General features: G+C 47.1%; 1 protein-coding gene across 1 annotated transcript in view; it reads right to left on the bottom strand.

The window, feature by feature from the left end:
- VDR (vitamin D receptor) overlaps window positions 1-17,484 on the bottom strand; it is a 58,482-nt gene that overhangs the window by 3,453 nt on the left and 37,545 nt on the right. The window contains exons 5-9 of the mRNA XM_084879271.1: window positions 11,311-11,495; window positions 10,969-11,089; window positions 7,442-7,613; window positions 1,265-1,416; window positions 932-1,048 (exon numbers count right to left, since the gene is read on the bottom strand). Of these exons, the coding sequence (XP_084735397.1) occupies window positions 932-1,048; window positions 1,265-1,416; window positions 7,442-7,613; window positions 10,969-11,089; window positions 11,311-11,495 (747 nt within the window). The remainder of the gene's footprint in view (window positions 1-931; window positions 1,049-1,264; window positions 1,417-7,441; window positions 7,614-10,968; window positions 11,090-11,310; window positions 11,496-17,484) is intronic.

Here is a 17,484-nt window from a genome sequence, read left to right as displayed (position 1 = left end):
GGCTGAAAAGGGGAAAGGAGCCCAGATTCATTCCTTGGCTCCCCAGCCTAGGAAAGCATCCCTGGGTGGAAGTCACTTACTTGTTCCCTGAGTAGAGTCCAGGCTGAGACAGGGCTGCACCGCTTTGGGCCACATCACCAAATATAGCATCCTTAGGAGCTCAGTAACCTCCTCCTCAGCCTCTCTCCCTCTCCCATCCCAAACAGGTAGAAGAGTTCATGGATCACATCACATTGCCTCCAAAATTAGTCAGGTACACTGTCTAGGTAGAACCATTCATGGGTTCCCAGGTTTTTTTTTTTGTTTGTTTGTTTGTTTGTTTTATTTTTTTATCCTGCTCCCCTCGGAGAGCTCAGTGTCAATGAAGTTCGGTGCTATTCACACAAGAGCAAACCCTGAATATTGGGACTATCCAGGATTGTCTGTGGTCTGAGAAGCCCCATCTACCTGGCTCCCAAGAATCCCACCTATGAATCACTAAAAGCCTCACTAGGTAAGGCCAAGGACAGTGGGGAGTCCCTCAATATTCAAACACCATATAAGCTTTGCAAACCCAGCAAAATGGTTGTTTCCTGGTCTGTCTGTTTAAAATTTGCTCACTCTTGCCGGGACTGGTTTGGCTCAATGATAGAGCATCGGCTTGGGGACTGAAAGGTCCCGGGTTCGATTCTGGTCAAGGGCATGTACCTTGGTTGCGGACATATCCCCAGTAGGGGGTGTGTAAGAGGCAGCTGATCGATGACTCTCTCTCATTGATGTTTCTAACTCTCTATCTCTCTCCCTTCCTCTCTGTACAAAATCAATAAAAAATAAAAAAAATAAAATTTGCTCACTCCTCTCTTAGGACTGCCATGCTGGCTCTCATCAGGGCTTCATTTTTCATATTCCCCATGTTCCAGGCCCCTGAGTTCCTCATCACTAGGCCTCCTACCTGGGGAGACAATGCAGATGGCCATGAGCAGGACATGCTCTTCCTCATGCAAGTTCAGTTTCTTTAAACCGACCTGGAACTTGATTAGCGGCTCAATCAGTTCCAGGCTGTGTCCAGCTATGAGAGAGAATGGTCAGATGCTGTGGGCCGAACTGAGGAGACACCCATTGCACCCCACCCCACCCCACCCCACCCCACCCCACCTCCAACCCTGACCAGGCCTGACCCTTGCCTTTCTCTCCTTGTTGCTGCCTGAGCAGGGCCCATGACCCCAGAATGGGTGAATCCAGAGTCAGGGAGCTAAGAGAGGGTGGAGACAGAGCCCAGACATACCTTTGGTCACATCACTGATGCGGTACTTGTAGTCCTCATTCCCACAGGTCCAGGACATGTCGTCCATGGTGAAGGACTGATTGGAGCGTAACATGATGACTTCGATGGCACTTGACTTCAGCAGCACAATCTGGTCCTCAGGAGTCAGATCTCTGCCGGGGAGGGTAGAGGTGAAGGTTAGATCTGCAAGTCATGCAAATCAGTGTAGGGTTTTGACAGGTCTATACCTGCCAGGTGACCAGTATGTGCCCTGGATTCTCCATTGAGGAGCTTAAATCCTGGTTGGAATAACAAGATAAGAAATCAGCTACTAAAAAAAAAACAAAAAAACACAAGATAAGAAATGAAGTAACTTAGCTACAAAAAAAAAAAAAAAGAGGAAAACCAGTGACTTGCCAGAATCTCCTGGTTCTAATCAGCCAGAGGTATTTTAGGAACAGGAGGATAGAGCCTGAGGAAGCTCCCAGGGTTATGACATGAATATGTGGTCTACAAATCTATGGCCAGAATCATCTTCAACAGCTCCCATGCTTTTCCCCACTCTCCTCCTGTCCTCCATTCCTTCCTGGTAGTAAAGGTCAGCCAACTTTGTCTCTAGGACATCTCTGGAACCCTTATCCTCATTCTCACTCCCAGGTGATGGTTATAGCTCCATCATTTTTTTAGTTGTATCCTACTAGAATTCTGGAGTCAAAACCCTCATGTCTCTCATTATCTTTCTCACTGCTGCTACAGGAAGTATCACACTCCTGTGCTACACTCACTGCTGCTACAGGTATCACACTCACTGCTGCTACAGGAAGTATCACACTGATTATCAAATACCCAGGATCAAGCTTGTACTCTACAAATTGTCTCCAACCTGTCTTTCCAGCCTGTTTCCCATTGCAAACCCCACCAACCCTCCATTCGAACAACTGTGGACCACTCCACATTCCGATGCTGTGTTCTCAAACCACCATAGCTCTGAGCATGTGACAGTGCAGCCAAAACTTCCCTTCTTCTTTCCCCCTATCTGATCCTCCTGATCCTACATCTGATGAGGTCTCCCTTGGACTCCCCCACCCTCTGATTCTCTTCAATATAATTGGAGACATCCCCTTACAACCCCCTGCACAGTGCTTGTACTCCTATTTTGTCCTTTTCCCTTTAGCTTTGTTTTTTATATGCCTTATCTGGACCTTAACTGTAAGCTACTTGTAGGCCAGCACCACCTCTTCATTATCCACACACTGATCACTTAGCCGTGAGCACAAGAGAAGGTCAACAAATATGTTCTAATGGATCAAAAGTCCAATGACTCTTTCCACTATTCTGCATCATGAGCTGGGCTTGTCTGAGCAATGACAATAAGAAAGCGGAGCCTGCAGATAAAATTACTTCTGGTTTTTCCTGCCCTCTCTTCCTGACTGGATATCCTGTAGATAGGCTGTCATCCTCTCTGTGGCTATACTTTGGTTTATAAAAAGATGATTAGGGTGACTAGCAAAGAGTCTACATTGAAAAATACCCACAGAGTGGTAGAGTTGGAAGACCTCTCTTAGAGGCTATGTGGTCCCGTGTCTTCTTCAGCATTCTGGACACATGGTTCCCACACAGTCTCCCCAGGATACTCGAGCCAAGGATCTCATGGCCCCTAGATTCAGCCACAAACCTGTTAGATCCTCATTAAGAGTCTTTATTCTATTGATCTATAACTCACATGGTGACATCGCTTGTACTTCTATCTTCTCAAGGAACACAGAACCAGACCTTTCCACTAGCTTTGGGCATCCCTTTAATCATTTGAAGAATGTACCCCTTGCATCTTCCATGTACCCCTTGCATCTTCTCCAGAATAGACTGCTCTAGAGGCATCTAGACATCTCACCATCCTTGTCCCTTTCTCTAGATGCTCAATCTACATTTTTTAAAAAATAGAAACATCCTCACTTGGGTTTTAATTCATTATATAATGAATACATGTCCATCATTACGTCATTAGAAAATACCAAAAAAATAAAAAAATAAAACTGCTCATAACCACAAAGAACGTTTTGGTATATTTTCTTATCTTTACCTATGCAAATATCTTAAAAAACAAAACAAAACAAAACATGCTCAAGTTCATAGTAATTCTGTGTCCCACTCCTTTTTTTCAAAATGTTTTTATTAATGTCAGAGAGTGGGCGATAGAGAGATATAAACATCAATGAGAGAGAAACATTGATCAGCTGCCTCTTGCATGCCCCCTACTGGGGACTGAGCTTGCAACTTGGGCATGTGCCCTGACTGGGAATCAAACCTGTGACCTCCTGGTGCATGGGACAGGCTCAATCAACTGAGCCATACCAGTTGGGCCTGTGTCTCACTTCTTACATCACTAAAATTTCTTTAGCCCAGTTCATAGAGGGTTGGATAATGTTATATTATATCAACATACTATAAGTTATTTAATCAGTCTCCTTTCCACTTACTTTGGGAATATTTAGTTGCTTCTAATTTTTGTTATTACAAGTAATTTTGTGAAAATTATCTTAGTACACAACCCTTTGTTCAATGGCCCACTAAAAATTTATGTTCAGAAGCAGTCAAACATCCCATTGAGAGATTGGATGGGGAGAGAGATTGGTGGGGAGACCACTGCCTATTGTGATCTGAACATGTTACTTCTATGAAAGCAAAACTCGAATGACCTTGAATTACTACCCATGGCCTGAAAATGCAGGGCATTTCGAAGTACAGCTCACAGCCAGAACTGGAACTGGTGGGGGTGAGGGTGGAGGTGGAGAAATCCTAAGAGACCTTGTTCCTGCTATGACAGACACCAGCACAGGCTCTGTCTTCCCCCTGGGCCTGTGCAGTGTTTATACCCTGATCAGTTTTTGCACTTGTGGCCGCTCCTGGGCACCTGTGAGGAGCTCTGGAAATGTGTCCCAATCTCGGCTTTCCCACCCCCCAGGCAGAACCCAGCCCCTCCCTCCTGTATTCCCACGGTCCCTCTAGCAGGCCTCTCTAGAGCTCTTATCTCTTCCCAGCAGTTGTTCACACGTCTATCTCTTCCATCAGACACTGATCCCCGAAGGACTGAGATTGTGTCCTTATCAACTTTAATCCCTCACAGTTTATGTAAGAAAGCAGCTGGCTGGATAGATGAACAAGTGAATGCAGAGGGAGGGGCATAGGAAGCACTCTGTCCCTCAGGTCTGAGACCCAGGAAGGAGCCCGGGAATGGAAATGACAGTGAGGTTGAAGGCTTTCAGCCCTTAGGGCCGGGCTCCAGCTGATTTGGCCTGGTCTCTCATGCACCTTTCTTGGCAGTGAAACTGTGGTCCTTGATTCTCAGATCCAAAACTGCTCCTGGCGCCTCTTACTCCATGCATTTTAAAAAAATTTTTTTCAACATGGAGAGAGGGATATCAGTGTGATGCAGACTGAGAGTCTGAGGGAGGGGAGGAGGGAGGAGTCAGGAGCAGGGCCCAGGCCACACCACAGCACTGTTCATAGCCAACAGTCCATGCCCACATCAGAGTCTCATCCTGTTCCCCCACCTCCACCCACTCACCCACACAGACATCTAATCCTGCCCTCCCCGCACCCTCCACCCCTGCCTACAGGCAACAAGATCAAAGCCACCAAGGATACAGCCACTGTTCTTTCACTTCTTGGAAAAACAGAACCCCTAAGTTCAGAAACCGGCAGAACAGGAGAGCTGATGGGCTGGCCCCACCTGGTCCCCCCCGAACCTGGGTGCTGGCCCTCTTCCAGGCTCCTCATCACCCCTGTATCCACATCAGAGTGCCCCCAAGAGCTCTCGCCAAGGCCTGCTCCATTTCGATTAGAACACGGTCCGATTAGTGACTTTCTCAGGTCATGCTGAGGAGAGGGAAGCCAACCCAAGCACGTCAGGGTCAAGTTAGACGGTTTTGGATCCATAACTGCACAGCTCCAGTACCTACTCATGTCACCTTGACCATGACTGCAAGGCTAGACAAAGGAACTCTGGAAATGAGACTGGAAAGGGAAGAAAAGTGAAAGACTCCAACTCAGCCTTGGGGAGAGAAATTGAAGAACTGGTAGTGTTATCTGTTTAAGGGCATATGTGCCGAGGTTAAGGGATAGGGGCCAAGGGCATGGGAGAAAAATGGGGGTTTGGGTTACGTAATGAAGGGGGCTGCCATGGGGTAATCCGGTTAAATGATTGGCTTTCTTTTCGGAACCATTTCCCTTGTGGGCCATCCCAGGCACCGCTTAGAATCACCAAACCTTAGCATCCGATGGTCTTTCAGCCTCCCACCCCCACACACCCCACTTGGCAGGGAAGGATGGAGCCTGCATAAATGAGAACTGCTCCCTTAAATTAAAATGAAAGCTGGGTGCTACCATTGTATCCATTGGCAGACACCTTGAGGTGTTTTTTCCCCTCTGGCTGTTTACATAAAACAAGACTCTGGAACACATGGAGTTTGCAAACAATAACGTGAGGAGTGGAGGAGAAAGTTGGAACTTGTACTAAGCGGAATGTGCTGTCTGTTCCAAGGAAAGGCTCTAGCGGGTAGATCCCAGGCCCAGCACAATGCTGAGCTCACAGGCGACAGAAGCTCTCTCCTGCCTGACTGCCAGAGAGCCCCTTACTTCCTTGGCTACCACCAAACGTACAATGCGGTAAGTGTCTCAATGCCACTTGATGTTTTTTCTCTTCTTTACAATTTTCCCATTAATTCCAGGGGGAGAGCATTGGAACATCCCTGGCATTTGGAGTGGTGAGAGGCATAGAATAACAACACAGAACCAGCGGTCTTGGGGCAGAAGCAAACTGGGAAGTGCTGGGTTTTAGCCTTGTGAATTACCATTATCTAGCTGACACTATGGTAACTTAGATAGTAGCTGATGACTTCCCTGTGTAGCAGAGAGATTCAAGAAACAAATGGTACCCCGTTTTAGTTTCCATTCAGAGCTGGCCCATGTGAAATTGTTTTCTGGCTCCAGCACTGAATCTGAACATCAGTATCTAGGAGCCATTCTGTACCTGCTGCTATAATTGCCATTACTTGAATGATGATATTGCATGATATTAATTTATTTCTATTTCTCAATCACATTGTATAGGTATTTTATGACAATGTTCTAAATGAACTTTTAGAAAGAATGAGGATATGAATATATGTACATATAGATATAATTACCTCTCCAACTAAAGGTGTCAACTTCTAACTACTTGAGGACTATTTGAGGTGGTAGAGAGAAAGTTACCAACAAGGGATCTCCCATTAGGATATCAACCGATTTCTCAACAGAAACACATCAGGCCAGAAGGAAATAGAATGAAATATACAAAGTGATGCAAAGTAAGGGACTGAATCTAAGAATACTATACCCAGCAAGGCTATCATTCAAAATTGAAGGTGAAATCAGGAGCTTCACTGACAAAGAAAGGCTAAGGAAGTTTATTACCACCAAACCACCAATGCAAGAAATGTTAAAGGGACTGCTATAAAAAGAAGAAATAAAAAGGAAAGAAGGAACACAGGCATAAAGAATAAAGCTGGCAACAAACAAGTACCTATCAAACTTAAAAGTAAATGGATTAAATGCTCCAATCAAAAGACATAGGATAGCTGAGTGGGTCAGAAAACATGACCCATATATTTACTGTCTCCAGGTGGAGAAAGATAAATATCACATGATCTCACTCATTTATGGAATATAGTGAACAACATAAACTGATGAACAAAAATAGAGCCAGAAACATAGAAGCATTGAACAGACTGTCCAACATAAGAGGGAAGGCAGGAGTCTAAGAGATTAACCAAAGGACTTGCATGCATGCATATGAGCATAACCAAAGGACGTCCAGGGGTCCTCAAACTTTTTAAAGTGGGGGCCAGATCACGGTCCCTCAGAGAGCTGGAGGGCCGGACTATATGAACTACTAATCCCTACTGTAACACCTTGGCTGCGCTCACTGCCCAAAAAACCTGACGGGCAGGATCAGACTCCCCTGGGGGCTGCATGTGGCCCGCGGGCCGTAGTTTGAAGACCCCTGACTGTCGTAGACAGTAGAGATTCTGACTTAGGAGGCTGCGGGAGGGCCTCACTCTCTATTTTGGGAAGCTGTGGATTTGTGATCTTCCAGCCTCCTTGCAACTCACTCCAGGATTCTGACTCTATTCCCCAGATGTCCCCAGATTTTCTTACCTGAATCCTGGGATCATCTTGGCAAAGCCAATGACCTTTTGGATGCTGTAACTGACCAGGTCAGCCAGGTGGGGCAGCATGGAGAGCTGGGACAGGTCTATGGTCACAGAAGAGTTATCTGAGTTTTCTTCCCTCAGATCCAGGTTGGAGAAGTTGGCCTGCTCCATCAGGTCTGAGGAAGGAGGAGGGAAGAAAAGGAACTCCTTAAGGATACTTGAGCCTGGCTTCCTCCTGCTGGGCCCCGGGAGGGCCTCCTGTGCCCTGGCAGCTGGGCCAGCTGGGAATCCCACAGTGACTACCTCTCCCCAGCTCACGCTCCAGCCCAGGCTTCCCTCTAGGATTCCCCTGTCTCTTCTCTCAGTAGAGCAGGGCAGTAAAAAAATAAATAAATTAATTAATTAATTAAAAAAAAAAATCAGATACTCCAAAAATGAGACTTCCTCAAGTCAAGATTTTATGTTCTGTGTGTTGTTCCTAAGGCTGCCAAGTCAAAATTAATTTGGAACCAACAAACCCGTGAAAAGCAATGTTTAACCTCACCAGTGATAAAAGTTTGTCACGTGAAACCTCTACACTTTCCACCTACAAACTAGAAACCAACATGCAGAGGTGTTGAGACCAATCGTTATAAAGATGCAGGGAACTAGGCAATTGTGTGCACCAAAGGAGGCACCGATCTTCACAAGTCACCTCCCAAGCTATTGACAATTATGCATATTCTTGAACCAGTACTCCCACTCCCAGGAATTCATCATAAGGAAGACATTCCCAATAAGTGCAAATATTTAGCAACAAGTATATGGTTATCTTAATGAAAAGTGCAAATATTTAGCAACAAGTATACCGTTATCTTAATGAAAAGCTAAATATCTGATAGTAGGGGATTTAGATGTTATTGTACATTAATACCCCAGACTGCCATGCAACCTTTAAAAATAATATTCTGGATGCATACTGATATGATACAATGTATTATTGTGAGAGAAAAAAAGCAAAGTACCAGACTATATGTATGGCACAATTCCATCTATGAATATGCATATATGTTTTTTTTAAGAAATGAGTCCTGGCCAGTGTGGCTCATTTGGTTGAGCATTGCCCAATGTGCCTAAAGATCATCTGGATTGTGGGTTCAGTACTCAGTAGGGGGCTTTCAGGAAGCAGCTGATTAATATTTCTTTCTCCCTCTCCATCCCTCTCAGTCTAATATCAATAGAAACAGCCCAGCCAACATGGTGCAGTGGTTGAGCATCCACCCATGAACCAGGAGGTCCTGGCTCGATTCCCATTCAGGGCACATGCCTGGGTTTTGGGCTCATCCCCAAGAGAGGGGGTGTGCATCTCATCACTGATGTTTCTATCTCTCTTCCTCTCCTTTCCTCTCTGAAATCAATACATACATATTAAAAAAATAAAATCAATAAAAATGTATTTAGAATACATAAATTAAAATTACAAAATGGAAGAGATACACCACAGTGCTAACAGTGATTAGATGGGTAGTAGGGTTAAAGATTATATCCATACTAATAAAAGGGTAATATGCTAATTGGACCAGGAGACCTTCCGGAAATCCTTCCAGATAAAGCCATGGTGGTGGGGCCAAGGCAAAGGAGTTTAGGAGTGATCAGATCAGGAGGGGACGGCAGTTGGGGATGATCAGGCTGGCAGGGGGGCAGTTGGGGACAATCAGGCTGGGGGGGGGGGCAGTTGGGGGCAAACAGGCCAGCAAGGGGGGGCAGTTGGGGGTGAGCAGGCCGGCAGGCAGAGTGGTGAGGGGCGATCAGGCAGGCAGGCAGGTGAGCAGTTAGGAGCCAGCGGTTCTGGATTGTGAGAGGGATGTCCGACTGCTGGTTTAGGCCTGATACCACAGGCCCAGATTGGAGAGGTTGCAGGCCGGGCTGAGGGACCCCCCCGCCCTCACACCGTGCACAAATTTCTTGTACCAGGCCACTAGTGTGTGTGTGTGTGATTTAGTTTTTATTTTCTTAACATCTACAATGAATATGTACTACTTTTATATGATAGTGAAAATGTTAACCAGCTTGAATTGTTAAATAAACATAAGCTTTACTGGTCATGCCATGGGGGGGGGTGAGCATCTCAAATCAATTGACTTATAAGAGGGTATCAAAACTCCAAAATAATAGAAAATTATTAAAAACTGAAATTATTAAAATTATAAAATTATAATTTAAATTATAAAATTATAAGTTAAAATTATAAAATTACAATTTTAAATTATAAAAATTATTAAAAACCACAAATATGACATGCAAATGGACATTCATTGATGCAAAGAAATATGCCATCAAGTGAGAGAGACGGATTCTCAGATGAGAGGCCGGGAGGGTTGGTCAGTCTATGCAGAGATTAGTGTGGTGGGTAGACACAATGTCTGGCTCCACTGCCATCTCTGTCCAGCTGGCACTGTGACCCCTGCCACCTGTCCTTGATTTGGGATCTATATCCATCAGTGAATCTGAAGGGTTCTACTTCCCCTGGGCAGGGGGAGAGGAGGCCCCAGGCAGAGGGCAGCAGGGCTGGGGTTGGCTGAGAGGTAGAGGGATGAAGAACAAGAGCAGGGGAGGGTGAGGCAGGAAGATGAAGAGGAAGGCAGGAAAAAAGCACATAAGAAGAAAAGAAAGGATGGGCTGGAGGAGACAGGTCCTCTATGGCCTTAATGGTCCCCCAGAACTCTGGGATAAATTGGCTTCAAGGGGACCCTTCCATGCCAAATTCCACCTTCCAAAAGGCTCCTGCTCTGATGATGATTACAGTTAACAATACTGTTTTGAATATTTGAAAGTTGCTAAGAGTAAATCTTAAAAAGTTTTCATCACACACAAAAAATGTTTGTAATTATGTAAGGTGATAGATGTTCATTTGTTATATATAAAATCATTATGTTGTACACCTTAGACTTATACAGTGTGATCTGTCAATCACCCTATATAATAAAAAGCTAATATGCAAATTGACCGAATGGTCATTATGATGCACACTGATCACCAGGGGGGCAGCTCCTGTGTTGAGCAACTGCCCCCTGGTGGTCACTGCGCTCCCATAGCGGGAGTGCCGCTCAGCCAGAAACCGGGCTCACGGCCGATGAGCGCAGCAGCAGTGGTGAGAGCCTCTTCCACCTCTGTGGCAGCACTAAGGATATCCAACTGCACGCTTAGGCCCGTTCCCTGCAGGGCTAAGCTGTCAGTTTCAATAAAGCTGGAAACACTAAACAAAAATCCCATAGGGCCCAAGCTCAAAATAGAGGAACCAGGTCTCCCCCAAGGAGGGAGCCAGGTGCAGAAACCTGGCTCAGAGGGAGTAGCAAGAGACTCCTGCAGGCAGACCTTGCCTGAGACCCCAGCTTGGCCTCTTCCCAGCGTGGGCCCTTGGCAAGTTCTGCCTGTTCTGAAGACTCCAGAGTGACAGGGCCATCCTCCCATTGGCAGCCTCGGTCAGGCAGGCAGGAAGCTCTGGGCTCCTCTCCCTGCTCACCAGGGAGCGAGGTGTGCAGTCCCGCTTACCTGGGGAGCAGGTGTACTGATCTGAGCAGGAGGAGGATGAGTCCCCAGAGAAGCTGGGCATGTGTCTCAAGGGTGGCCCTGACAGATTGCTGCTTCCATCCTCAGGTTCTCGAACCGGAGGCTGGAAGGGAAAGATGGAATGTCAGAAGCTCCCAGTGGAGATCACCTTCCTACTTTGGGCCTTGCTCTCCGGCAGGATGGCTTTAAGGACGTTCCGTGGGAGGGGGCGGCCTCCCTAAAGCAACCTTCATGGCCCCTCCCCGCTGGACTGGGAGGCCTCGGCCCTCTCCCCTACCCAGGATCCCCTTGCGGCTCATCCTTCAGGGCCCGCGGGCAGCCTACCCGGAACTGGCTGAAGTCGGTGTAGGTGGGGTCGTAGGTCTTGTGGTGGGCGTCCAGCAGGATGCTGATGATGCGCTGCTGCTCCTCCGACAGCTTGGGCCGCAGGCTGTCCTTCAGGGCCTCCTCCTCCTTCCTCTTCAGAATCATCTCCCGCTTCCGCTGCACCTCCTCGTCCGTCAGGATGACTGTGGGTCAGAAGGGACCATCGGGAGGGCCGGGCCTGCAGCTCCTCCAAGAAACCTGCCTCTGGTCTCTGAAGACACAGGATGGGAGAGCCGCCCCCACACCACACACTCAGAGCTCACGGAAGGGGGAAGGGGGCTCCTGCCTCAGGAGAGGCTGAACCCCCTCAGTGGGTAGAAAATTGGATTTTCTGTGTTGAACAGGCAGGTACCTGAGAGAGGAGGAAGGGAGGATCTGAGAGGTGGATGGCCTGTGCATTAGAGAGGCTGGGCTCTCACACCCATGGTGTATGCATCTGGACAAACTATGTGAACTCTCCGGGCTTGTGCTTGGCCCGGCTGGTGTGGCTCAGTAGTTGAGTGTCAACCTATGAACCAGGAGGTCATGGTTCGATTCCCAGTCAGGGCACATGTCCGGATTGTGGGCTGCATCTCCAGTAGAGGGTGTGCTGGAAGCAGCGGATCAATGACTTTCATCATTGTTTTTCTCTCTCTCTCTCCTCCTTCCTCTCTGAAATCAATAAAAATATATATTTTAAAATGACAAGCCTGGACCATGCCATCTCTTCTAAGCCCCCCCCCCCCACCTTTTTTTTGTTCCTTCCTCCATAAAATGGGGTGAGGTAAAATATATGCCTGGAAAGATGGACTGCTTTGAGAACTGAATGCAATACATTTTGAGCACAAAGCAGCTGCTCATTCAACATTAACTCCCCCCTCCTCTTCCCCTCACCATATTCCCTGATCCCGAGGGAGACATCAGGGGGAAGAGAGGGTGAAGGAGTCACGGTGGGGACAGTCAGTGTTGGAAGCTGGGAGGTGCTCAGAAGACGATCCCATGTGGCCATTCCCACGTCCACCTTTCCAGGCAGGGAATTCAGGCACCTGATCTATTCTGACCAGCAGCAAACGGCTTTTCATCTCTGGTTCCTTGCAAAACAATACCTCCCCAGCCTGTCCAGTCTTGAAGTTTCTGCCCGAGGAAATTATCAAGTCCTCTGGATAACTGAGGTCTACCCCGACAGCCACACCTCATTGTCATTGTTCTAATCCGGGAAGTTCTCTGCAGCTGCTATCCAAGAGTCTGAAGATGGGGAGACCTCACACCCCTTCATGCCAGTGCAGGGGCTCGGGGTGGTGCTGGGGCAGCTGCCTGGAGGGCGGGGCTGGGAGCAGGGATGCCTGGCACAGAAGCCAGGCAAACAGACCTCCTGGCGGGGCTTGCCGAGAGCTGACAGCAGGAGTGGGCACTGGGGCCCGCGGCCTGTAGCTACTTGCTCCGTGGTGGTGTTGCCAAGGCCTCTGCCCACAGAACTGGGGAGTTTCACAAGAGCAGGGAAAGCAACCAGAACCTCAGGGTGGGTTCCAGGCTTCAAGGAAGGCCCGTTGGCCCAGGCGATTCAGGAGTGGGGAGGATGAGAGAAGTTGGTGGGGGGTGAGGAAAAGCTTATGGTGGTAGGAGTGGGCAACCAGAGCCTCAGGCACAACAGAAAAGGGATGCCTGCAGCAGAAGATGGCGCATTCCGTCCACAGCTGAGGTAAGCCGTACCAAGAGGAGGACCGGGAGGAGGCCAGGCCCAGATTACTGACTCACTTGCCCGAACTGCTGCCAACTATCCTCCCACAGAGGGTGTCTGCTCAGACCCCAAGAGGTCAAGTGGAGTGGGAGCAGGGAGCATCCCAGTCAGGGCAGGGTGCCAGGCTCTAGCCTGGAGAACCCAAGAGTAAGTGTCTGGTCTTTCCCGCTCACCCGAGCGGTGGCCAGAAGAGTGATGAGACTGGAGCTGAGGGAGGACCCAGGGTGAGGGAGGGCCCAGGGTATCCACAGGCTTGAGCCAGTCCTTGTGGTTCTATGATGTCTCTCCTGCTCAGAAACTTCTCCTGGGTCCTTATTGCTTACCACGTGCAAACTAACGTCAAGGTTCTCCACCACTTGGCTTCTTCCTAACTTTCCAGCTTCATTCCCTGGTGCCTGTGGCTGCACTTCCGCTCTAGACGCGTTGGGTTTGCTGACCCGTGAACGTGACCTACTCTCTCTGGGCACCGTATTTCCACTCCTGCTGGACGCCTGTCCAGCTGGGTCTTGTCTCCCTAGTAGCTGTGCAAGTTCTACCTATTCTTCCCAACCCAGCGTACAGCTTCTTCACACGAAGCCTTTCTTGATTGCCCGGATATGCACTGACCTCTCCTTTTTTTTAAAAATTTCTTTTATTGATTTCAGAGAGGAAGGAAGAGGGAGAGATAGATAGAAACATCAATGATAAGAGAGAGTCGTTGACTGGCTGCCTCCTGCACGACCCCACTGGGGATGTGCCCGCAACCAAGGTACATGCCCTTGACCGGAATCGAAACTGGGACCCTTCCGTCCGCAGGCCGATGCTCTATCTACCAAGCCAAACTGGTCAGGACCTGACCTCTCCTTTTTTAAACCTGTGGTATATCTGGTTTTCCCTACATACATTGGCACCCAGTTGCCTTCCACTCTGTTATATTTATAATTAGAACAGTGTGCAATAAATGCCTGTATAGAGAGCGCCTAAGAAGTACAAGGTCTCCTTCACTGGAACTATAGGCTACTGACTAAGGCAAGGGGCCACATCTTATAATTCCCGTTTCCTCCAAGAAGGCTAGTCCAGGGGAGCTTTCTGGCCATGGTACTTGTTCAATAGTCTGACATATTGGATTCCAACACATCAAAACTGGCTGTCCCTATTATGTGCTGGTTGCCCTGGGCCCAGGGAAGGACTGTGAGTGATGCACCAGTACTGCATGTATCCTACAAAGTCAGGCATACACACGCTGAAGGCCAGTCCACCAGATGCTGAGCTGAGCATACCTTTTTACTTAAATAATTGTTACTGAAATATTTTCAGCACAGAATACCCTGTCACAGAACACCTGTAACATCATGCAATCTTTTCTTGATGATTCAGAGGCATCATTCCAAACAATTACTGGACTCTGCAGGAACAAGGTTATGACCTCAGAATTCTTCAGGGCTGTTTCCCTGCACTGCGTGACTCAGCCTGCTATGGTGTTTTTCTTGTGCTGCTTTCCATGGCTTTCGGTCTCCCTCTCTGTTAATCTATGGGTTGTCTCTTCCTCTCGCTGCCTGCCCCTGGAAGTGTGCCTTCTCCCCTGAAGAGTTACTTCAAATCTGTTGGGAGCTGGGAATTCTGGTGATCAAGTTTTTTTTGTTTGTTTGTTTTTGTTTTTGTTTTGCAATAAAATAGTGTAAATAAAAATGGATAAAATATCTAGAGGTTTCTATGTATTGTAGTGTTTCCCAAAGTGTGGTACGCATACCCTCAGGGGTACGGAAAGAGTTTGATGGGCATACACGTTGCACCGGAGTTTGGTGGGGATATGCACTGCACTGTGCTTAGCTGCGCCTAATTCTACGTTCTCATGAGTACGAGGGGAACTCAGCGTTATGGAAATTATAGAAAGGATACACATATGTCAAAAGTTTGGGAAACACTGATGTACTGGGTACAATTCTAAGTGTGGTTTTGTTTTTTTTCATATTAACTCACATGTATTTAGTCCTTGTAAAAACCACCTAAAGCAGGTGCTATTATCCCCATATTGCATTTGAGAAAACCGAGGCCGAGAGGCTATATACCTTGCTCAGAGTCACACAGCTAACAAGTGGTGGGGCTGACATTCATCTCAGGGTGGTTCTGAGGGGGAGAGGTAGTATCTAGCAACTCATACAGCCTCTGATTAGAATCGGCTAAGGGCTCAGGAGGGCCCTGGTCCTCAGCATTGAACACACAAAGTGTTCCAATCCATTTGAAGAGTATGAAAAATTAATTAAAGTAGCAAAGTTTGTAAATGATTTACTTCGAAAGGGCAAAGTTAAGAAGATTCCATGTTAATCGTATGACACTGTTCCTCTGGATCACTAGTATCAATAGGGACCATCATCCTTCGTGCAGCCCCAGAGGAAGAAATGCTGGGACCTGCTGGTTTCAAACAGGGGCCGCGGATCCGTGGGCCTCCCTCCAGGCCACATTGTCTGTGGACTGAATAAATCATAAGTCTCTTACATATGCAAATGCTATTGTGATTTATAAAATACATCTTTTGTTTAAGGGGCCACATAGGAAATTATCATTTGCTCAGTGAATTGTTACTAAAAATGCCATTACTATCATGTAGGAGGACATATATTTTGAAGTTAAAAGCCAATGACCTGCCGAGACCGGTTTGGCTCAGTGGATAGAGCATCGGTCTGCGGACTGAAAGGTCCCAGGTTCAATTCTGGTCAAGGGCATGTACCTTGGTTGCGGGCATATCCCCAGTGGGGGGTGTGCAGGAGGCAGCTGGTTGATGTTTCTCTCTCATTGACGTTTCTAACTTTCTATCCCTCTCTGTGGAAAATCAATAAAATATATTCTAAAAAAATAAATAAAAGCCAACGACCTAGAATAAGAGCAAATAGGTTCTGAAAGAGCATTTGATAGCTCTCCAAAGAATAAAGTGCATGAGGTGTGCAGTTAAGTCCTTACCTAGCATGTGGATAGAGTCTATAACTAAGCAAAATGGCAATAAACAAAAACTGTTTTACCATATCCTAAATGATGTGAATAAGTTAGTTCCTACCACATTTCATCAATGTTATAATGAAGCAACATTGAATAAAACTTATTCAAAAATCTGCTGTGCATGGATTTTGTGAAACCTGTTTGGCTTCCTAGTAGCTTTTCTCTTCTCCTACTAAGTTCCTTGTCGAATGAGAAAATAGTTTTGGGCAAGTTATTCCCATGAATAACTTGAGAATCGAATTAGGGAGGCAAGATCTGAAAGCACAAACAACTTAAAAACATTTCAAATTGTCACTGGTGGCATAACATTAGGGAAGCAGACCTAAAGGTCTTCCAAATGAATGACACAGGTAATATCAGGCTTGGGGGATCTTCTTAATCTATAGACCAGTGGGAGATGTAGTGGTACAAAGAAGCTAACATTCAGTCATTCAACACATTTATTGAGCACCTACTATGCGCCAGGTTCTGTGCTAATGCTGGGTGCGAAAGATGCACAACTGTAAACATGTTAAACAAGCTAACAGAATACGTACTTCTGTGTAGGACTGGTCTACAAAAAGCAAGAACTCAACTGTGAAATTTCTTGGGCTCCAAGGACATAAAGTCAACTAGGACTTGAAGAGAGAGAAAGGGAGACTTCAGTGGGACAAAGGTCTCTTCAGCTCATCGGTAGGGCCCGGGCAGTGTCTGGAAATGCATGATGAAGGAGCTCTGGCCCACTGGGGATACCTGGGGGCTGTGCTGGGCTGGAGCCCATAGGTCTTGTCTTTGGAAACAGACAGACCTAGGTTAGAATGCCCACACCATCATCTTATTAGCTTAGAGGCATGTTCTTTTAATTCTCCCGAATTTCCTCATCTATTAACTCCTAAAGGGTAATTACATATTTAGGAATTGAAGAATTTAACAAGAGAATGCATGTGTCTGACACATATCCAGCACTCAGTAGGTGGTCAATAAGCATTGGTTCCCAGGCTCATCCCTTTCCCCTTCCTAGCCTCCTCCAGGGGAGGGCCACCTCCATTGCAGCTAGGGAACCGGGTGTCCTATTGTTTACAAATGCTGACACTCAGCTGCCTCTAGGAGGGAGGCCTTGGAGCAACAGCCTGCCCTGGTGATAAATGAGCAGCAATCCTAGGGATATGACTGGGAACTCCAGGCCTCCCAAAGCTGGGCTGCCCCAGGCAGGGACCACACCTGTCCCTGGAAGACCTTCCCTTCCAGGAAAGTGGCCGTAGAGCTTAGTTTTTATTATTTTCTTTTCTTTCCTAATTCTTACCCGAGGATATGTTTATTAATTTTGGAGGGAGGAAGGAAGGGAGGGAGAGAGAAAAAGAAAGAGATAGAGACATCGACTGGTTACCTCCTGAACATGCCCGACTGGGAATCGAACCCACAACCTTTTGGTGTATGGAATGATGCTCCAACCAACTGAACTA

The sequence above is a fragment of the Pipistrellus hanaki genome (assembly GCF_964339955.1).
Source record: "Pipistrellus hanaki genome assembly, chromosome: 3".
In the NCBI taxonomy this organism is placed as follows: domain Eukaryota; kingdom Metazoa; phylum Chordata; class Mammalia; order Chiroptera; family Vespertilionidae; genus Pipistrellus; species Pipistrellus hanaki.
The sequence above is the reverse complement of the archived record's forward strand: the minus strand, read 5'-3'. Positions and strand labels throughout refer to the sequence as shown.